The sequence below is a fragment of the Microtus oregoni genome, unplaced genomic scaffold (assembly GCF_018167655.1).
Source record: "Microtus oregoni isolate MIOR12 unplaced genomic scaffold, Mior012 000009F_ref0000495, whole genome shotgun sequence".
NCBI classification, from domain to species: Eukaryota; Metazoa; Chordata; class Mammalia; order Rodentia; family Cricetidae; genus Microtus; species Microtus oregoni.
The window spans coordinates 38,447,440-38,470,647 of NW_024543068.1; the positions used below are offsets into that span (position 1 = coordinate 38,447,440).

At 43.0% G+C, this 23,208-nt stretch overlaps 1 protein-coding gene across 2 annotated transcripts in view; it reads left to right on the forward strand.

Moving 5' to 3' along the window:
- Positions 1-22,988, forward strand: part of Baz1a (bromodomain adjacent to zinc finger domain 1A) — a 74,896-nt gene extending 51,908 nt beyond the window's left edge. For both annotated transcript variants that reach the window (XM_041658598.1, XM_041658599.1), the window contains exons 18-27: positions 1,063-1,662; positions 3,804-3,967; positions 5,465-5,616; positions 6,479-6,615; positions 11,931-12,178; positions 12,258-12,475; positions 14,826-15,292; positions 17,161-17,303; positions 21,330-21,417; positions 22,032-22,988. In XM_041658598.1, coding sequence (XP_041514532.1) covers positions 1,063-1,662; positions 3,804-3,967; positions 5,465-5,616; positions 6,479-6,615; positions 11,931-12,178; positions 12,258-12,475; positions 14,826-15,292; positions 17,161-17,303; positions 21,330-21,417; positions 22,032-22,228 — 2,414 coding nt within the window. In that variant the 3' untranslated portion in view covers positions 22,229-22,988. The remainder of the gene's footprint in view (positions 1-1,062; positions 1,663-3,803; positions 3,968-5,464; positions 5,617-6,478; positions 6,616-11,930; positions 12,179-12,257; positions 12,476-14,825; positions 15,293-17,160; positions 17,304-21,329; positions 21,418-22,031) is intronic.
- Positions 22,989-23,208: the final 220 nt, after the last annotated feature.

Genomic DNA, 23,208 nt, shown 5'->3' on the forward strand with positions numbered 1-23,208 from the left:
GTGCAGGGATTGAACCACTATGCCTATCATATATAGATCAGTGTTTCCTAACTTCGAATGTTATTTGAGGGGGTGGGGACAGTTTGAGACAGGTCTCACTCTGTAGCTCTGGCTGACTTGGAACTCACTGTAGACTAGGCTAGCCTCACCTGTCTCTGCCTTCTGAGTAACTTTAAATTTTAGTTAGCAAGTTTTTTTTCTTAAATATTTATTTATTTATTATGTATACAATATGCTGTCTGTGTGTATGCCTGAAGGCCAGAAGAGGGCACCAGACCTCATTGCAGATGGTTGTGAGCCACCATGTGGTTGCTGGGAATTGAACTCAGGACCCCTTGAAGAGCAGGCAGTGCTCTTAACCGCCGAGCCATCTCTCCAGCCCCATAGTTAGCAAGTTTTATTATCTGGTTTTACTAGTTTTTCTCTATAATATATTAAAGCAATGGGCAGGCCTACACACAAAGATCTCTTGTGTTTTCACATAACTTGTTCTGTGCATGCCGGAGAGGAGGAAACCTAGTGTGTCTTATTCTTAGGACACCAGTTCTGGTCAGTAAGGCCCCAGCTTCAAATACAGCTGCAGTAAGAGGTTGGGCTTCAGTATGTGAATCAGTCCATAGCACACTAAATGGTGGCTAGCTTTGTATCTTTGTGTTCCATCTTTCTTCTTCTTCTTCTTCTTCTTCTTCTTCTTCTTCTTCTTCTTCTCCTTCTTCCTTCTTCCTTCTTCCTTCTTTCTTCTTCTTCATTGTTGTTGTTTTGAGATTGGGTTTCTCTGTGTAACCCTGGCTGTCCTGGAATTTACTTTGTAGATCAGACTAACCTTAAATGCAGAGATTCACCTGCCTCTGTCTCCCAAGTGGCTGTTACCTGGCATGTTTCATATTTCTCTAGTGAAAATATGAAATATAATGAGGCAAATGCCTTTAAGAGTTCAGGCAAATGGATCTCTGTGAGCTCCAGGCCAGTGAGGTCTATATAATGGGGCCCTGTCTCAAACAATAATAACAACAAAACCCAAAAAAATAAAATATAATGATGATGTATTTTATTTCAACACAGGGAAAGTGGGTCAAAGTGGCGTTAAGCAGTGTATGAAGCAGGAAGAGATGAGCTGCTATACAAAGCAGGAGCCTCCTCCTGCTGACGCAGAAGCAGCTGTGCGGCAAGAGCACCAACGGAAAGAGAAGGAACTCCTAGACAAGATCCAGAGTGCCATCGCCTGTACTAATATCTTCCCTTTGGGGCGAGACCGCCTGTATAGGCGATACTGGATTTTCCCTTCTATTCCCGGTTTGTTCATAGAAGAGGATTTTTCAGGTCTTACTGAAGACATGCTGTTGCCTAGACCTTCATCGTTTCGTCATAATGCACAGTCTCACGATCCTCAGGTTTCTATTAAAGCTGAAGAGTCCTTCATGTCCGAATCTACCTCCAGCCTTGACCAAGGTCCATTCGATGATTCTATGCTATTGCCAAAACCAGTGCATAAGCCAAATCGGTGGTGCTTCTACAGTTCCCGGGAGCAGCTGGACCAGCTTATTGACGCTCTCAACTCCAGAGGACACAGGGAAAGTGCCTTAAAAGACACCCTTCTGCAGGAGAAGAGCAGGATATGTGCTCAGCTGGCCCACTTTTCTGAAGAGAAATTTCATTTTTCAGGTAAATTTTTATTTTGCTTTTTGAGTCAGGGTCTCCCTACATGTCCCAAGCTCTTCTGGAACTTGTAGAACAGCATGACTAAAACCCAAGAGATCCTGATGCCTCTGCCTCCCAAGTGCTGGAATTAAAGGCGCATACCACCATGCCTGGCTTTCAGGTAAAATTTCAGTGAAAACTATTGTGGGTTTTATTTTTATTTTTCTCTTCCTCTAATCCTAATCATTGAGGATTAAATCTATTTCAAGCTGTTACATACATATTAAGATAATGTTAGCTTTTTATTTGACCTTCTCCTAGTTTGCAAATGAGTGTGGGCTTATATTTCTTCATACAGCAAAGGCTTACAAAGTGTGTTTGTTGTCTGGTTCATGAGGAACCATCCACAGTGTGAGCAGGTCTTCTCGTTCTCTGTCAGAGACTGACTATTTGGCATTGCTATGGCAAAATTCTGCACCAAACAACCGGAGGGAAAACAGCGTGAGGCTGGGGGTTGGCAGGAGTGACTGAGCATCACCATTCCCCAAACTCCACTTCATGTTTAGCTGTGCGTTTCTGCATCTGCTCCCATCAGCTGCCCCAGGAAGCCTCTCTTCTGACTGGACAAGGCACTGATCTATGAGTATAGCAAAATAATATTAGGAATCATTTCATTGACTTTTTGCCACTCATGTTTAGCTCTATCCTAGGTCTCTGGGCCATCCAGCTTTTGGTTCCTGACCCTCCAGACAGTGTCAGGCATGGTGACGACCTCTCCTGGAGCCAGGCCATTTTTATATTTTTCAACAGATCAGACACTCACCAATTGAAAGGATATAGTTTAGTGGTTGTCAGTATATTGCACGGGTATGGACAGTCATCCTCACAGGACATCTTAAAACATTTTTGTTGCCTCAAACAAGAATCTGGGCCAGGGAGTTAGTTCAGCAGCTAAAAGAGCATAGCTTGTGATCCCAGTGGCCTGGGTTCAGTTCCCTGACCCTCACTAAAAGCCAGGTGAGTGAGTCTGCTGTACCTCTCCTGTAGCGAGGTGAGGGGCAGGACAGGACCGTCAGCCGCTCGTTCACACACACAGTGCAGTGACAGATCACACACACACCGTCTAAGTTACCCATTTCTGGATAGGTGTTTTTGTTTGTTTCTAGACTGTCTTGGGAAATGCTGCTGTTGTAAATATTTACACGTTTTTGTGGCAATGGGGGTTTTCCTTTGTGAAGTATATACCTAGGGGTAAATTACTTTTCATGTAATAACTTTAATACTCCAGGAACTACTAGTTTGTTTCCCAAAGCAGCTACATGTTTATTTTCCCGCCCATGGTGTATGAAGGTTCTAGTTTCTCCACTTACCAGTAAATTAACTAGTTTTCTATTTCAGCCTTCGTTCAGGGTGTGAAGTCCCACTGAGGATCCATTTCTATAATTTCCTTAAATGTCTGTGGAATATTTTATCCATTTTGTAAATGGATTATTTGTCTTTTTACATGTATTATATGTCTATTTCTATTTGTGTGTATTTTTACGATAAGAGTTCTTTGTTCCGGATACAAGGCTGACTAGTATCAGTTTGATACAAGCTGGAGTCATCTGGGAAGAAAGCCATAACTGAGAAAATGCCTCCATGAGATTGGCCTGTAAGGAAGTCTGTAGGGCTTTTGATTGATGATTGATAGATATGGGAGGGCCCATCTCACTGCAGGAGGTGCCATGGCTAGGCAGGGGATCTTGGAGGATTTAAGGAATAGGTTAAGGAATCACGAGGAGTAAGCCAACAAGCAGCACTCTTCCATGGCTTCTGCTTCAGTTCCTACCTTCAGGTTCCTTCCTTGGGTTCCTGACCTGACTTCCTTCAGTGATGAACTGTGATTAAGCTGAAATAAACCCTTTCCTCTCCAAGCTGCTGCTGGCCATGATGTTTTATAACAGCAACAGAAACCTCAAGACAAAGACCTTTACCAAATTTATGGTTGTAACTGTTTAAGATTTATGGTGCTTTCATATTGATTATCTCAAAATCATGTCATGTAATGTGTTTATGGTTGTAACTATTGACTTATAATTCTTTTATTTCAGTTATCTCAGAATCATGTCATGTTATGTTTTTATGTAGAAAATCTTAATGTAAGAGATATTTGGTTATTTCAGACAAACCTCAAGCTGATAGCAAGCCTGTTTCTTCTCGGGGACGATCTTCCAATGTATGTGACACATCACAGATGTCTGCAGAGAGGCAGCTTGAGCTGAGGCTCAGAGACTTTCTTTTGGACATTGAAGACAGAATCTATCAAGGGACATTAGGAGCAATCAAGGTTTGTCCCTCCTAGTGTTTATAGCTTAGCTGGTATATGTAAATATTTCTGAATGTTTTATATTATCATCAGATGTTGAATTATATAAGGATATTATCTTCCTTAACCAACTCCTGCCTTCTCTGCTTAATCATATTGGTGGATGTCCCCTAAACCCCCACTAACAGGGTCTCATACATATTAGGTAACAACTCCAGTAAAGTGTATCTCCAGGTGTTGGTTTCTGTATCTTTGAGACATGGCCTAACACTATGTCCTTGATTGCCTGGAACTCTCCAACTGCTGGGACTTGCAGGCTCGCACCATCCTTCGTGTTACATATGCTGTGTTCGTGCTTTTGCCATCATTTGTCACTTTTACTATGGCCAACTTAGTCATTTATAAAGGGGCTGGATAGATGGCTCAGCACTGGCTGTTCTTCTAGAAGCCCCAGTTTAACTAGTGGTAGCTCACAGCCTTCTGTAACTCCAGTCTGAGAGGATCTCACTCTCTCCTGGCCACCATGGCCACTGGACACTTAGTGGTGCATAGACTTATATGCAGACGGAACATTTGTACATTTTTGGTTTTGTTTTTGTTTTTTGAGACAGAATTTCTCTGTGTAGCTTTGGAGAGAACCTGTCCTGGAACTCACTCTGTAGGCCAGGCTGGCCTCGAACTCAGGATCTGCCTGCCTCTGTCTCCTGAGTGTTTGGGTTAAAGGCGTGTGCACCACTGCCCAGCTTAAATTTAAATTTTTAGGCCGAGTGGTGGTGGCTCACGCCTTTGGAGTTCGAGGCCAGCCTGGTCTAGAAGAGCTAGTTCCAGGACAGGAACCAAAAGCTACAGAGAAATCCTGTCTCGAAAATAAAAACAAAACAAAATAAATTTTTAGAAAATTGTGTAAAGCTGGGTGTGGTAGCAATGGCTTTTAATTCCAGCACTTGGGAGGCTGAGGCAGGTGATTCTTGTGAGCTTGAGGCCAGCCTGGTCTACAAAGTGAGCTCCAGGACAAACGGGACCTACATGGAGAGAGCCTATTTCAAAAAAAAAACAAAACAAATTTAGCATGATGGCTCACACCTGTAATCCCAGTCCTTTAGAAGTTGAAGCAGGAGGATCACCATGAGTTCAAAGCCAGCTTGGGCTGGCTACACTGTAAGACTGACTCACTTTCTCTCTTTCTCTCTCTCTCTCTTTCTCACACACAATATAATTTTTAAAAATAGACTACTAAAGCTTTCATCTACAAATTATATTAATTTCATTTCATAATTTAGCAACTTTTTTCATTATTTATTTTAGGTTTTGAGTTTATTCTTGTTATTTAATCCTAACTTCCTGCCAGTCTTTCTGCCACAGCCTCCTGAGTGCAGTAACTGTAATTTTTTAGGTGCCTTTTGATTCATTGTTTCTAGGATGTACATGAATTAATCTTACTTTTGTACTCTAAGTGCATACGTCTTAGAGTAATGTATTCCCATATTTCAGGGTTAATAAGTTTGGGTTTCGTTACAGGTTACAGATCGGCACGTCTGGAGATCGGCCTTAGAGAATGGACGGTATGAGCTGTTAAGTGAGGAAAGCAAGGAGAATGGAGTGATTAAAACTGTGAATGAAGACGTCGAGGAGATGGAAATTGAGCAAGCAAAGGTCCTAGTGAGAGACAGGTACAGAAGCTCCTGCTCACCTCTGCAGTCTGCTATTCACTCACTTGTAATAGTTCTTTGAGATTGGGAAACTTTTCTCTTTTTTTTTTTTTTTTTTTTTTTTTTGATAGGGTTTCTCTGTGTAACAGTTCGGGCTGGCCTCAAACTCACTGACATCCACCTGCCTCTGCCTCCCAAGTGCTAGGATTCCATGAGTGTGCCTTGCTAATTCCAGCTCTCCCTCCCCTCTTACATAGGTGTTGATACACTTGTGGGGTCTGGGGAGGTGGCTCAGTGGATAAAGCACTTGCCATACAAGTTAGGACCAAAGTTTTGAACAACCAGAACGTATATAGAGCTAGGCACATGCTCCTAGTGCTGTCACTGGCAAAATGGGAGGCAGAGACGGAATTCCTGGGAGTGCATAGCAGCCAGCCTGGCATCTGCAGTGGCAAACAAACCCTGGCTTGAAGGTAGAAGGCAACAACTGACACCTGAGGCTGTCCTCTCCTTCACTTAGGTGAGGGGCATGAGTGCGCACACACACATGCGCACACGCACACACAGCAACTGACACCTGAGGGGGTCCTCTCCACTTAGGTGAGGGGCATGAGTGCGCACACACACATGCGCACACGCACACACAACAACTGACACCTGAGGCTGTCCTCTCCCTCACTTAGGTGAGGGGCATGAGCGCGCACACACACATGTACACACACATGCGCACACACACGTGCACACACACATGCGCACACGCACACACACATGCGCACATGTACACATACATGCGCACACACACACACTTTGGAAGGATGAGTAGGTCCAAGTTTCACCTGATTGTGATTTTCAGTACCATAAACTATTGTTATTTTAATTGTAGACTTTTGGGGATTAAAACAGAAACTCCAAGTACCAGCAGTACACCGCAGTCAGTGAGCAATGTGGTTCATTATCTGGCTATGGCCCTCTTTCAGATAGAACAGGGCATCGAGCGGCGTTTCCTCAAAGCTCCACTTGGTGAGTATCTTGTTATTGATTTAAATCTATATCATTTGAAGATTTGGTTTAAAAATAAGTATTACCCAAGAAATGTCCAGTCAGAAATATAAAGTGTTAGGACTATAGATGAGAATTTGTTCTGCCATTTGTTGTGTGTGTGTGTTGCTGGGGATTGTACCCAGGACCTCATGCATGCCAGGAAAACACTCACTGAGCAGCAGTTTGTGTCTACCAGTTTGGCTATTCATGCAATTATGCAATTTTTTTTTGTTGTTTTGTTTTATTTTTGAGACAGGGTTTCTCTGTAGCTTTGGAGCTTGTCCTGGAACTAGCTCTTGTAGACCAGGCTGGTCTTGAACTCACAGAGATCCACTTGTCTCTGCTGGGATTAAAGGTGTGCACCACCACCACCACCTGGTGCAATTATGCAATTTAATAGGCTTTTTAGGGCCAACCTAAGAACCTAATTATTATGTCTTCAGAAAATATGAATTTTAAATTCATCTTCATCAGACTTTAATAAATCGTCATGTTAAAAAGATATGATAGCACACGCCTTTAATCTCAGTGCTAGCGAGGCAGGCAGGTGGGTCTCTGAGTTTAAGGCCAGCCTGGTCTACACATAGTCAGTTCTAGGCCAGTCAGGGCTGCATAGTGAGACTTTCTCTTTAATTTTTTTTCAAGAAATTTATATTTCATTGGGATTATAGAGATTTAAAAAAATTCCTTTCTGGTCTCATTGGAAAGAGCAACCTAAATAAACTGAATTTGTTAAATAATTAATATTAATGTGATAAATGTGAGGAGTATTAGAAATGAAATGTCAGAGCTATAGAGATGACTCATTGGTTAAGAGCACCCAGATTTGGTTCCAGGCACCAACATAGCAGCTCACAGCTGCCTGTAACTCCATATCCAGGGTATCCAGCACCCTCTGCTGGTCCCTGTGGGCACCAGGAGTACATGTGGCACACAGACAGACGGACAGACATATAAAAATAAATAAGAATTTAAGTTTCTTTAAATAAGTGATTCTTTCCTAAAGCTGCAACCTTTTAATACAGTTCCTCATGTCGTGATGAGGAACCATAAAATTATTTTTGTTACTACTTCATAACTATGATTTTGTTACTGTTATGAATTGTAAATACCTGTACTTGCCAATAGTCTTAGGCAACCCCTCTGAAAGGTCATTCGACCCCAAAGAGGCTGCAGCCCACAGGTTGAGAACCATTGCTACAGACAGTACCATCCAATTTCAGAATGTGAATTTGTTCACACAATGTCCTTAGATCGAATAATTCATAGCTAATACCTCAGTGTTATAAAGCTATTGATAGTTGTGTTATAACTTAAGAAATCCTATCACACTGACAGTACAGTTGTAAAGCCTGATGTCACGGCATGCTTGGTTTTGGTGGGGTTTGGTTTGAGGACTGAGTGTTGGGCTCCACACATGCTCCCATGAGCTGTATCTTCTGCAGCCCTCTTCTTACTTTCTGTTTTAAGACAGGGTCTCACTAAGTTTCTCAGGATGATCCTGAACTCTTGTGTAGCGCGGGCAGGCCTTGAACTTGGTGTCCCTCCTGCCTTAATTACCCTCCTCTACACTGGTATTACAGGCCTGTACCATCAGACCAAAAGTTCCTCATGTTCCTTTGAATGGACTGATCAAAAAAGAAAGCTCAGACGCTACCCCCAGTGTATTCAGAACACTTGAAAGATGAGGAGATGGACTCTCACTGCTGAACTATATATTATTGATGGGTTCGGGGAGAACTAAAATAATGGCCTTCAGCTGTGTGCCCACCAGGCTCCGGTGGGTTGTTCGAACCCAGTGGTCATACAGATGTCCCAAGTTAGATTAAATGGATCACAAAGCTAAGCCAAAAGTCATGAGCCTGGGAAAGAAACTGGTGGAGGGGAGAGGTGTTGATGGGGATGGAAGGGAGTTAGGAGGGGTTTGGAGGAAGGTGGGGACACAGCTGGGTGGTTGACTGTTAGCCTGTATGCTCAGAGCTTACTGGCTTTTCTAGTAGGGTCTTAGAAGATAAGAATGCTGAGACTGGGGCTGGAGAGATGGCTCAGAGGTTAAGAGCATTGCCTGCTCTTCCAAAGGTCCTGAGTTCAATTCCCAGCAACCACATGGTGGCTCACAACCATCTGTAATGGGGTCTGGTACCCTCTTCTGGCCTGCAGGCATACACACAGACAGAATATTGTATACATAATAAATAAATAAAATATATATAAAAAAAAGAATGCTGAGACTGGCAGACAGTGGAGCCTTGGCTGAGATTTCAGACGGAAGATTCTCTGGACACTGGGATAGGGGGTCGTTTGTGTGGCATATTGGACTAAGTCTGTGTGTGCTGATCAACTGAGCCTGGAAAGTCAACTAATTAATAGGACACCAGCACCACTGAGGTGAAGATGTCTCCATGCCAGCGGGACAGCAGAATCTCAGAACCTGCACACACAGGCTGTGTCTCGAGCTGACAACAGAACTTGGCAATGTGTAAAGTCTCATGGTACTGGTTTTGAAGGCTTGAGGGAGCCCATGGAGAGTGGCTGAGGCCTAGCATCGTGTGGTAAGGTTGCCTGGGAAGCGGCCAGGAGAGATCAGCCTCAGTTACTGTGGAGACCCCAGATACTGGAGATGGCAGGGCCATGGCATATCCATCAAGGACAACAGCAGGTGTGGAAAAGGAGTTCAGGAGACTCCTCACCAACCCGGAGATCCCACCCATTGCCTCGGAAGTTGTTAGATTCCTTGTATCCCATAAAAGGTTTTGTCACTCTCTGAACTAAGACAGAGATTTAAGAGAAGCCTCTAATCTTCTTGAGGCTAGCCTTGAAAACCTCCAAGGAAAAAGCTGCTTGTACGTTCAGAGGAGAAATGAGATCTAGTTGTTTAGTTTACCTGTAGCAATTTCTGGAGTTTATCAGACCAGACAAGCAGAAGAGAAGCAAGACGTATTTTGCCCTTGGTAGCCATATATCCTAGAGAACCAGTGAGCTGTACTTGGCTTGTTGAAGCTTGTTGTGGTAAAGGAAGCAAATTTGTGTGCAGCTGTGATCCAGCGCTTACGTGGAGGCCGCCCTAGGGTATGTGGGAGCCTGAGACTCCCATGGGCCACAGGAGGCCCTGTCTCAACAAAGGGCTGGGGTGGGGGTTTGGATCTCTGGCACTCATGTAAAAGCAGGATAGTGGTGGGCCAACAATCTCAGTGCTGAACAGACATAGATGTCTCAATTTTACGATATAGCCAAAGGTGACCCTGAGCTTCTGACCCTCCACTTTGTTCCCCTAGAACTGGGATTACACTGACAAAACCGGGGGTGGATGGCTCATGCCTCTAAATATGAGGCCAGCCTGAGCTACCTTATCTTAAAACTTTCACAAACCCATGAATCCTTCACACTGCTTTCCAAGACTAAAACCTTCTCATAATTGACCTTTCATCCACTCTAACATGTTGGCCATTCTTCAACCTTATTTCTTACCATTACCAAATAAGGATTTGTGTCCAAATTTGTCCAGAAAGATTTCTTCATGATCTTTTAGCTATCAGTGCTTGTGGGTCCTTCCTTGGAGGTCCTGTTCATTCATGCCCAGAGCTTTTCATGAAGCCTTTTAACAGAGTCAAGATAAACACAGAGTGAGCGAGCAGAGATAAAGCCAGTGTGCTAGTTAGTAAATCACACACTCCAAAGGTAGAGATGAGCTGAAATTGGAATTCAGAATTTAACTAGTTTATATACTGTTGATAAAAGTACCTTGGGGTATGAGCTAGTTCGGGATTAGCGTAGTTTTGTAGTGTGTGTGAAATCCTTGGTCTAATCTCCAACAACACTAGATACATGGAAAGATGAAGGTGGGAAAATAGTGTCCACTTACATCCTAAATGTATTTGCCCTTAATGCCCTCTTCATTTTCTCTAGCTCTGAAGACTCATTTGAAGTTCTCTTTAGTTCTTATTTCTTTGTTGTTTTGGTTATGCTGGGGATCAAACCTCAGATCTGTGCATGGGATGCACATGCTCCGTCACTGAACTGCACTTCTCCTGTTTCCAAGTGAGCAGAGCAAATGTAGAAAAATAAGAACTCAAGTGGGGAGGGTTCTGAGAAAGGAATGCCCAATTTAAACTCTTACATAAAACATACTAAACATAGTTTTTCATATTTTATTTGGTTTCATTATTAGTCTCATTCTTATAGTTTTCACAATATTTTATTTCCACAATAAAACCATGCAAGTTTTTGGTTTGGTGGTGTATGGATGTGTGTTGTTTGGGGTGGAAAACCAGGACTGCAGTGCAAAGCAAGCATTCTACTTCGGAGCTGTTCACTCAAACCTTTCGTGGGGTTTGGTTTTCTTTATGTTTAGTTTTGTTCGCTTTAATTAGTATTATTGTTGCGGGGTGCACTTACACCTGTGTGCACCCCAGCATAGTATAGAGGTCAGAGGATACTCTCCATTGGTCCTTCCTTCCACTTGGGGTCTCAGGATCCAACTTAGGTCATCAGGCGTCCATGGCAGGCACATTTACCTGCTGAGCCCTCTTGCTGGCTTGGATTTTTATTTACTTATTTTTTTGTTTTGTTTTGTTTCTTTGGTTGATTTAGTTTGGGGGCATTTTTGTTTTGTTTTTGAGATAGTACCCCAGAATGGCCTTGAACTTAAAATGTCGCCCAGGCTGTCCTGTGGTTGAACCCTTGCCTCAGTCTCTTGAGTGCAGGACTAATATCAGTGTTGGTGTGGTGAACTCTCAGCAGTCTGCACAGTGGTCTTTAGTATATTAGAACACACTGAGCCGATACCCTCAGTTTCAGAACATAGACCATCAGCTCAAAAGAAACCTCATGTGTTCATACTGAAATGAGAACACATGAGGTTCAGTCATTCTTCTGGCAATGAGAAAGTACATACTTGATCCAAAGGAAGGGTAACTTAATCAGTTTTAAATTAGATCAAGATTCAATACAAAGACTAGATTGGGAACACATTGCCTAAATTCTTTTCTCTTTTAACTATTATAATCTTCAAGCCTTCAGTTTGGATTTAAGTAATTCCTTATGTCATTAAAAATGTGACTCCACAGATGGAACATTAGGTGTGGGGAGTTTGAGGGTGAGGCAGTCTTGTTCCATTGCAACCCAGACTGACCTGGAACTCATTGCATAGTCCAGACTGGAATCACAGAGAATTTTAGTTTTCAATATTAAGCATAATCTTTTTGACAAACATAAGAAACATGAAATTAAAAAAGGAATTCCAGGAGACACTTGTATTTGCCCAGGAACCTCAGTCACTTTTCCTCTCTTTTAAGATGGCAGTGACAGCGGACGTTCTTATAAAACTGTCCTGGACCGTTGGAGAGAGTCCCTCCTTTCCTCTGCAAGTCTATCCCAAGTCTTTCTTCATTTATCAACCTTGGATCGCAGTGTGATGTGGTCTAAATCTATACTGAACGCGCGTTGCAAGATCTGCCGGAAGAAGGGTGATGCTGAGAACATGGTCCTCTGTGATGGCTGTGACCGCGGCCATCACACCTACTGCGTCCGGCCGAAACTTAAGGTATTTACCTTCCTCGGTTGCCCACATCGGAACTGAGGTCTCGACCAGTAGATGATGGTCATCTCTGTGATTTGTTCAGGCCATTCCTGAAGGAGATTGGTTTTGTCCAGAATGCCGACCAAAGCAGCGCTCCAGGAGACTTTCCTCTAGGCAGAGACCGTCTCTGGAAAGTGATGAAGAGATGGAAGAGAGCATGGAAGGTGACGACGAAGTTGATGATGAAGAAGGCGAGAGTGAGGAGGAAGAGTATGAGGTAGAACAAGATGAAGAGGACTCCGAAGAGGAGGAAGAACTCAGGTGAGTCCAGTTTGCCATGTGAGGGTGGTCTAGCCTATGACTCTCAAACCCACACACAATACTTGGGGACATAACTGTTCGAAAAATAACATATCTGAAACTGCTTGTGCTTTTCATGTATTGTACATAACTCGGAGTATTTCCACGGTGGGTATTTCTGATCTAAGCAGACCACACTGTATTCTTGTGCTCCTGCCCCATTATCGTTAACAACTCGGGCCGCTGCACGGCTTTTGCAGTGGACTTTTCCTGCTGTGGTAACACTGGGGTGGTCTCCCTTTCTCTTTTCCCCTCAAGCAGTCTCACATTGTTGCTCAGGTAGACTCGAACTTGAAGTAATCCTGCCTTGGCCTCCTGAGTGCTCAGATTACAGACATGCACAATCATACCTGCTGCATAGATATATCTAGTAGGCAGATGTTTGTATCCACTGGCTCTCCATCAGTAGTCCTAAATAGAGTCACAACAAGAGAAAGTCATACTGTATTCTTTGTTCTTGTTCTTAGCTCGCCCTCCATTCTAAACGTTTGTACCAATCCCATGGAATCAAGAGGCTGAGTATGGCAAGGTGCCTGAGAGCTGTCCAGTTCAGAAAGGCCATTCATTGTCACAGGAGAATAATTAATAGAATCCCCCCTTTTATTATTATTAAGGTTTTTTTCTCTTTTATTATTTGAGAATTTCATACATATGTGTTCATCAAATCAACTACAATTTTATTTTTTGTCTTTCAAGATAGGATTTTTCTGTAGCTCTGGCTGTCCTGAAATTCTCTCTGTAGATCAGGCTGGCCTCGAACTCACAGAGATCCGCCTGCCTCTGCCCCGAGTGCTGGGATTAAAAGATGTGTGCAGCCATTGCCTAGCTTGTTTTTTGGGAGTTTTTTTTTTTTTAAGAGTGTCAGCTAGTAGAGACCATCTACCATATAAAGCTTTTGAAGACAATATCATATTAAACTTAGCAATAAAGAATCTGGGGAGCCTAGAAAGATGGCTGTTGTTTGATTTTCTTTTACTCTAGCCCCACATTGGAAATGTTGTTTCCAAAATGTTGTTTGTTTTTACTCTTAACTCTTTGCTCTTTTGGGGGCTCACAACCCAGCTCCCAAACAAATCACACACATGGAGACTTATTCTTTCTTATAAATTGCCTGGCCTCAGCTTGGCTTGTTTCTAGCTTGTTTCTAGCCAGGCTTTCTTATCTTAAATTAGCCCATCTATCTTTTGCCTCTGAGCGTTTTTCTTTTCTTCTATATATTTTGCTTTCTCTCTTCCTCCGTGGGTGGCTGGCACCTGACATCCTCTTCGCCTTGTTCTCTTGCTCCTTTTTCTGTTCCCAGATTTCTCCTCCTATTTATTCTGTCTTCCAGCCCCGCCTGTCCTTGCTCCTGCCTCGCTATTGACTGTTCATCTCTTTATTAGACCATCAGGTGTTTCAGGCAGGCAAAGAATCTCAGCTTCACAGAATTAAACAAATGCAGCATAAACAAAAGCAACACATCTTTACATCATTAAACAAATGGTCCACAGCGTAAACAAATGTAACACATCTTAAAATAATTTCCCATAACACCCACACAGCAGGGTGCCCTGGGATCGGAGTGTGGAGAAGGAAGGTCCCAGAGGCTTACTGGCTAGCTAGTCTAGTCTCATTAGCCAGTCCCAGCTTTAGTGAGAGACCCTGTCTCAAAACGTAAGACACCCAGTGTTGATCTCTGGCCTCCACATGTCCATGCAGGTCTGTGCAGCTGAACTGCATATAAACACATGAACTACATCCGCTCAGAAAATCAGCTGGTCAGTCATTTCGGAAATTCTTACCAATGTTGCAGGTTAAATAGAAGTATGTAAAGAGACCAGTTCAGTCTAGTTTTGTATTTGCAGTCAGAATCAGAAGGTAATAAAGAGGTTCTTGGCTTGGTCTTCATGAACCACAGGTTTGAGGCCTACTTCAGTGTCAGCCACTGGCAGAACCATCAGCCGCTTCTGTGTTGACGGTGATGACATGGAGGAAAAAAAAACAATGCAAGTCTTCCATGTTCAAGAGCATTGGCCCGGTCTGTTTGCCAATATCCTAAGGATGTTATTAGTTTATCACAATTCAGGACTTGATTTTCATGATGATGTCCTAGTTAGTCACCTGAAAAATAAGTGTTCTCCACTGTTTGAGAGAAGTACATGGAAACACAGTTTAGATTTCCATGAAAACTTGTCTCTAAACAGAAGAACTGATTCTAGGATAAGGTTCAGTTATATGCCAGAGTAATTTATCTATAGCCCTGAGTACAAGGAACCATACACATGCTCATCATAGTCTGTACAATAATCGTGTTTTCCAACAATTTTTGTAGCCCACCCAAACGAGGAAGACCACAAGTCAGATTGCCAATTAAGACAAGAGGGAGACTTAGCTCTTCTTTCTCAAGTCGCAGCCAGCGACAAGACCCCGGGCGGTACCCCTCAAGGGGTCAGCAGAGCACACCCAGAACCACTGCTTCTAAGACTGCTGGCAGGAACCTAAGGAAGATCAGATCTGCTCCTCCTACAGAAACTCGTTCGTTAAGAAATGCTAGTCGTTCGACTCGCCAGAGTCCTGGTGCACTGCAAGCGGATATGCTTGTGGAACTGCTGAGTCCTCGTGGAAAACGCAGAGTACGGAAGAGTGCCGATAGCACCCCAGAACACAGCCCCAGCATCGCCAACTTCAGAGTCGGCACCTCGAGATCAAGCGTACACTTGATACCTTTAAATACCGACGCAGGGCTTTCTCTCCAAGACAGTGATTCTAAGAGAAGAGGCAGGAAGAGACAGTCTACAGGTATGAAGTTCAGCTTACACTCAAGATGGCTGAGTCGTGGTCAGGTTTTAAAAGCTGTTCCTATGATACACAAAGCATCCTGATCTAAAGTGGATGTCATTGAAGAGGCCGCTATTGCTGAGTACAGGCGAAGCACACTAGAGGTCTCTGTTGGCATGGGGCATTGTATGTACTCAGTTTGAAAAGTGTGTGTGAGACCGGGTGGTGGTGGTGCACGCCTTTAATCCCAGCACTCGGAAGGCAGAGGCAGGCGGATCTCTGTGAGTTTGAGGCCAGCCTGGTCTACAAGAGCTAGTTCCAGGACAGGCTCCAAAACTACAGAGAAACCCTGTCTCGGAAAAAAAAAAAAGAAAGAAAAGTGTGTGTGTAGGTCAGAGGAGGCATAAACCACTATACCTGGCTTTTATATGAGTGCTTGGGATCAAACAGATCCTCATGTTTGCAAGGCAGGCACTTTACTGGAGAGCTCTCTTTAGCCTTTAGTATTTCATAAAAACAAAAATATATACAGGTGCCTGCTGAGGTCAGAGAGTCTTGGATCCCCTGGAACTGAAATTACAGGCAGTTGTGAGTCATCTGATAACGGGTGTTGAGAACCAGACCCAGGTCCTCTGGAGGGTAGTTAGCGCTCTTAGCCAGCAGGCCATCTCTCTGGTCCTAGGAGTCCTTGGAGGGGAGTTGTTTGTTTTTCTTTTTTGAGGCAGGGTTTCTTTGTGTAGCCCTGGCTGTTCTGGAATTAGTTCCATAGTCCAAGTTGGCCTTGAACTCACAGAGATCCACCTGTGTTTGCCTCCCAAGTGCTGGGTTTAAAGGTGTGCAACCACCACCACCTCACCCTAGTATTCCATTTTTAATGGAGGAAATTAGTTTTTGAACACACAGTATAACAAAACACTTTTCAGAGCTAGGGTCATACCCTAGTGGTGAAATACTTGCCTCATGCATTTCATTTTCTTTTTCCTTCCTCAGAACACAGGAATCACCACTAAACAAGAATATTACATTATTTGATGAGATTACCCTTTGTAGCTGGGTATTGTACCACACACCTTTAATCCCAGCACTCAGGAAGCAGAAGCAGGTGGCTCTCTGAATTTGAGGTCAGCTTGGTCTACATAGTGAGCTCCAGGACATTCAGGGCTACCTAGAGAGACCCTGTTTCACAAAACAACAAAGATTACCCTTTGAAATACTAGACTGTAATGGTGCAGTAGTATTTTCATGAACTGGTCACTTAGATTTTTATTACAAATTTTGTTTATAGTAATCTTTACATCATCATCTTTTAGCGTAGTGCTGGCTGGTTGGTACTAGCCAGGTTCCATCTCCAGTCCCTGTTTGGTTCATTGACTTGTGGGTTGGTTGGTTGGTTGGTTGGTTAATTGAGATAATGTTACACTGTGCACGACTGCAAACTCAGTGCTTCCTGAGCCTCCCAGGCTGAGTACAACCAAGATGGAAGAGCCATAAGATACGATTACCAATAGAAACCTCAGACCTAGCCGGGCAGTGGTGGCTCACACCTTTAATCCCAGCACTCAGGACGCAGAGGCAGGAGGATCTCTTTGAGTTCAAGGACAGCCTGGACTACTACAAGAGCTAGTTCCAGGACAGGCTCCAAAGTTACAGAGAAACCCTGCCTGTGGGGGAGGAGGGGCTCAGACCTCCAGGCAACTAGACACATGCACCTGTGCACATCCATGCAGGCATGTGTACATACATTTACAACATATACATGTGAAAAGCAAAAATCTCAGTGTAAAGTGTCTATTTTCTATTGAAATTTGACTTTTATGTCTGTTAGCAGCTTAACTTACAATCGCTATTTTGCTTTGATGCTGTCTAAATGTCTTGTCCTGCTCACCCAGAGTCGTCTCCTATGCCACTGAACCGAAGAAGTTCTGGCCGACAGGGCGGCGTTCATGAGTTGTCCGCCTTTGAACAGCTTGTTGTGGAACTGGTGCGGCACGATGACAGCTGGCCCTTTCTGAAACTTGTTTCTAAAATCCAGGTAACACTACAACTAGACCTTATAAAATATATTCATATATTACATGATTTACATTTATATCATATCTGTATGGAAAATTTGAAATTATCAAAACACCTGATCCTTCCCAAAAGCCCATAGCTGGAACGTTGCTTTCAATGCGGAACAGAACTGAGGCTTCAGAGCATTGCCTTTAGCCCTCCTGTCCGTGTCACTATTTGGGGTTTTTTAGACAAGGTCTCATAAGGCCAGGCTGGTCTCAGATGCTTATGATTTATGCACTTTTAGTTTTTATGAGTGTTTGTATGCATGTGTACCATGTGTGAGCAGTGCCTAAAAAGGCCAGAAGAGGGCATCAGACCCCCTGGAACTTGATTGTGAACCACCATGTGGGTGCTGAGAACTTGAACCCAGATCCTCTGCAAGAGCAGTAAATACTCTTAACCACTGAGCTGTCTCTCCAGCCCCGTAGCTCATTCTTTTAATGATGACACTTTCCTAAAATAATTTTTTGCTTTATATAACTATTCATTGAATGAATCCAATTAAATATCATTAATGGTATTTCCCTTATATGTTAAAAATTAGTAATCAGACTACAACATGCGCCGGGCAGTGGTGGCGCACGCCTTTAATCCCAGCACTTGGGAGGCAGAGGCAGGCGGATCTCCGTGAGTTTGAGGCCAGCCTGGTCTACAGAGCTAGTTCCAGGACAGGCACCAAAAAGCTACAGAGAAACCTTGTCTTGAAAAAAAAACAAAAACAAAAAATACAACAGACTACAACATGCTTTAGAATTGTTTTAGAGGGCATATTAAAGCATACCTGGGAGGCAGAGGCAGGCAGATCTCTTGAGTTTGAGGCCAGCCCGGTCTACATAGTGAGTTCCAGAACAGCCAGAGCTATATGGCTCAAAAAAAAGAAAGAAAGAGAGAGAGAGAGAGAGAGAGAGAGAGAGAGAGAGAGAAACATTGGGTCCCACCTCAGATATCTTTTTTTTTTTTTTAACTTAAATGGTCTGGGCTGATTCCTAGCTATTGGTTTGCATCTTGACAAGTCCCCAAGGTGAAGGTGTGGCCCTGGTCTGCAGATCACACCCAGGAGGACTAACTAGGGCGTGAATGAGATGGTCTGTGGACACACAGAAAGAATGTGACAACAGGGTAACGGTACAGTTCTCTAGTAGAAATTACAGTAGCAGGGCCTGAGGGATGGCTCAGCAGGTGAGAGCTCTTCCAGAGGACCCGTATAACAGCTTACAACCATCTGTAACTTCAGTTCCCAGGATCCAACTCCCTCCTTCTGGCCTCCACAGGCACCAGGAATGCACATGGTATACACACATACACACACAAGGAAACACACACACATAATATAAAAATAATATCCCTAGGAAAGTGGGCTCACTTTAAAGCATGCTAAAGAGACAGGCAGAATAGTTATTTCAAAACAAAACAAAAAGCACATTTTGTTTATTAGATTTTGTCATTTCACTTTTTGTATGAGTGTTTTGCCTGCATGTTTGTGCATGCAATGCACGTTTGTGTGTGTATCATGTGTGTACTTGGTACTCACAGAGGTCAGAAGAGGACATTGGATCTCTTGGAACTGAAGTTATAGATGGTTATGAACCATCACGTGGGTAGAGAGAACTGAGCCCAGGTCCTCTTGAGAAGCAACAAGTGCTCTGAACCTTTAAGCCATCTCTCCAGTCTCAGAACAATTAGTTCTTTAGTGAGATGGCATGCTTTCCCTTCCCAGAATCCCTACTCCTAACGCAATGGCTTATGGGCAGCAGTCATGTAAGGGTCGTAAGCTTTCTGCATGCACTTTCCTTTCCTTCTCTCTCTTTTCTAAGCATGCTTTCCTTGGCACATTCTGGGCTGCTGGGCTGCCATATGTCTGACCTCCATGCTTTTTTTTTTAATTTATTTATTAAGGATTTCTGCCTCCTCCCCGCAACCGCTTCCCATTTCCCTCCCCCTCCCCCAATCAAGTCCCCCTCCCTCATCTGCTCGAAGAGCAATCAGGGGTAATAATATCTTAGCCAAAGTGACTGAACTAGCCCAGATTGAATGCTGTGTCTCCAACCAGGCCAGAAAGACTACTCTCTTAGAAAGTGTCGGAGTAGAGAAAGGGGAGGAACAGGACGGAGTAAATTCTTGCACTTCTGGGTTACGGCCCATACCGCCAACAAGCCAGGACCCACTCCTCCTCAATAAGCCAACCAAAGGAGTCAAACTAATAGTGAAAGGCAGAAAGAAAGAGACTTATTCACTATGGCCATATGAAGAAGAGGGACAAAGAGACCCAGCAGCTCCTACAAGTCTGCCTTCAAGGGTCCACATAGTGTTTATCTAGAAAACAAGGGGCAGGCAAAACTAAAGAGTGGGGCACGGTGTGGTCCTTGCCCACCATTGTCTCAGCTATAGGTCTGTCCTGCAAGGTCTTCTAGAAAATTATAAACTTTTTCCCTGAGATAAGTTCCATGTCTTCATGTTCCAGGTCAGATTACTGGCAAAATTATAATTCAATGGTCTGATAGCACAAGAGGGCCACCCTGACTCTCTCTTTAGAATGCATGTATTCCTGATGGACCAGTTACATTATCATGTGTCATCAAAACTCCCTGAGGGAGAACCCTGGAAACCCTGGAGATGGTTTGGTGTAGTGGAATTCAGCCACGTAGCCATGTAACTGTAATTAGGCTATATGAGTTCTTTGGTCTGAGCTTCTTCCTCTATAAACCACAAATAAAAATCACAAGAATCAGAAAAAAAAATAATATCCCGGTGGTGGGGACACAGAGGCAGGTGGATCTCTGAGTTCAAGGACAGCCTAGTCTGTGAGCAAGGTCCAGGACAGCCAGAGCTCCACCGAGAAATCCTGTCATGGGTGGCGGGGGAGGGGATGTCCAAATAAATGAATAAATCTTCTTTCCAAAGGCAGAGCTAGAGAGATGGCTAGGCATTTAAGAGTCTTGCTGCTCTTCAGAGAGTGAAAGAACAGCTCCCGGTGCCTAACTACAGCTCCAGGGAATCGGTGCCTTCTGACCTCTCGTACATAAGCATACTCAGGCACACAGGTAGACATAATGAAGTGAAATTCTAAAAGTTTAATAGCATTTTAGAAGCAGGAAAAGAAGGATGTTGGTTGAGCATTTTCAGGGGCAAGAGTAGCTGGAATAAAATGTTATATGGGACTGTTATATATTAGGACTTGCCACTGAAAATGACATGATTTCAGTGCAGAGACATATTCAGTACAAGACTGTACACAGTGAAATTTAATAAGATCCAGAGTGATGCATGCTTGGGATGCTAAGGTGGGACAGTTGGGGTTGTAGGAAACTCAGAAGGAGAAATCGGGGTTTGGGCATGCTCACATTTCCCGATAAAGGGTTTGTAGATAAAGGCCGAGAGACGACGGTGTGGGGAATGGACAGTGTCGTTGATGTAGAGGTTGGGACACCATCATATAGTCAAGACTTCTTGTCGCTGTGGAGCAGAGGTTTCTGAATGAAGAAATGATCAGGGGCTGGAGAGGTAGTTCCAAGGTTAAGAGCACCCGCTGTGCAAACGTGAGGGCCAGAGTTCAGATCTCAGTACCGAGTTGGGCCTTGCACACATGCCTTTATCTCCAGCTCCAAGAAGAGCAGAGACAGATGAGCCAGGTGCTGGTGGTGTGTGCCATTAATCCCAGCACTCAGAGGCACTGGACCTGGACTACAGAGTTCCAGATAGCCGAGGCTGTTATATAGAGAAACCCTGCCTCGCAGGAGAAAAAGAAAGAAAAGAAAATATTATGGTCATTTATTATCAGTTTATAGGGAAAATCATGACTAAAACTTGTTTCTTTTCATAATAAAGTACATTTATGATGGTATCAAACAAACTTCTACATCGTCGTAATTACTCAAAGTTTGACATATCTTCAATGGAATAGTATTCATAAATTGAATTGATTGCTTTTCAGGTATCAAATTCATTTAACCATCATTATGTCCAGTAATCTTTTTATACTGTGAAATACTGAATTGTTTTTCAGGTCCCAGACTACTATGACATCATTAAGAAGCCCATTGCCTTAAATATAATTCGAGAAAAAGTAAATAAATGTGAATATAAATTAGCATGTGAGTAGCTTATATTTTGCTTTTATTGTTTTTTTGTTTTGTTTTTGTTTTTGTTTTTTTTTTTTTTTTTGATTTTCGAGACAGGGTTTCTCTGTAGTTTTTGGTGCCTGTCCTGGAACTAGCTCTTGTAGACCAGGCTGGCCTTGAACTCACAGAGATCCTCCTGCCTCTGCCTCCCTAGTGCTGGGATTAAAGGCATGCGCCACCACCGCCCGGCTTGCTTTTATTGTTTTTAAGAGATGATGCTGTTTCTTTTGTTTTCGGTGTCCATTAGTATGACTGGGTGGCTGGCGGCCCATGCAGCCCCTCGCATGCTTGTTTGTGCACTCTGAAATGAGAGGTGGTTGGGCTACGTGGGTAGACATTCATAGAGTCTTATCTTAATGGGAGGACTGGCGTTAGCCAAGAGCTCTGTAATACATAATGCATATATAAGCTGGAATTCCCCCAAGACAACTTTAAAATATTTATAACTGAACAGTTTTGAGCCCAAGTTCTGCTACCTTTTCTAAGGCTCTTTCCCAGCTTCCATTGTCTTATTGTTGTCTAGCATACAAAGTTTGTTTCTGATGTCTGTGGTTTCATTCTAATCTTGCTTGTTCCTCTCTCTCCAGCGGAGTTTATTGATGATATCGAGTTAATGTTTTCGAACTGCTTTGAGTACAACCCTCGGAACACGAGTGAAGCCAAAGCTGGAACTCGGCTTCAAGCATTTTTTCATATTCAAGCTCAAAAGCTTGGACTCCATGTCTCGCCCAGTAATGTGGACCAGGGTAGCACGCCACTAGCTGCAAAGAAGTCACGGGTCTAGTTTTGTCCTTCTGAAGGCTATATGTGAAGAAAAACAGGAATCGTTCATAAAAATGAACATTAAATCATGCTCTAAAGCAGATGTGTGTTTAAAGCAATAACAGCTGGTCAACCACAGCCAGGCGTGGCCTGCACTGTCTTCTCAGTTTTCATACTAAGCACTCAGGAGAATGTAGGAAAGAGTTCCTTTGCTACAGTTTTTGTTCAGTATCTACTAAGTTTAATAGATGTTTTGGATACAGTACTGGTTTACAGAAGTTTTGTACATTTTGAGATCATTCATGTGTTCAGGTAATTTGGAAAATATTTTTTCATCTATGATTTATTTTGTCATTGACCTTTTAGGAGTTACGATTTTAAAGAGGATTTATCTGCACAGATGAGTCTTCCAAGAGCACAGTGTAGAGAAAGTATATGTCTTAAGACTTGTTTAATGAGCACATTGTTTCAACACTACACATGAATGGATCCAATTTTCTATCCCTACTTGCTGTAGCCAGTGCTGACTGAATTTATTAACTAGATATTTATTTAGCATTCAAAGTCATTTGTGAATTTGTTTTGTATTTATAAAATTTATACTTGGAAAATGTTCTTTAATTTTTTAAAACATTTTACTATGTTTTTGTTTTATCTCTCAAACATTTTTAATGATTTAAAAATAAAAATGTCCCCCTCTCTCCTCCCTAGCAGTTCCCCGGTTTTACAGATAAGTTTCTGTGTACAACTTTTCTAAGTGTACAAATAAAATGATACATTTTTTCACACTTTTTGAATTCTGAAGTTTTTTTCAAGTTGAAATCAGACTTTTAGACATTAATAAATACAGATCATAGAAACCATGCATACAGTGTTTTCGTTGTCTGGGTGAGAGATGTCTCTAGCTGGTAGAAGTAATATTCTTGTGCATACTCTGATTAAGAGGAAGGAAGCCTGTTGAATCCTGGGATTGCAGGCACAATCTGTGCCTGACTGCAACTA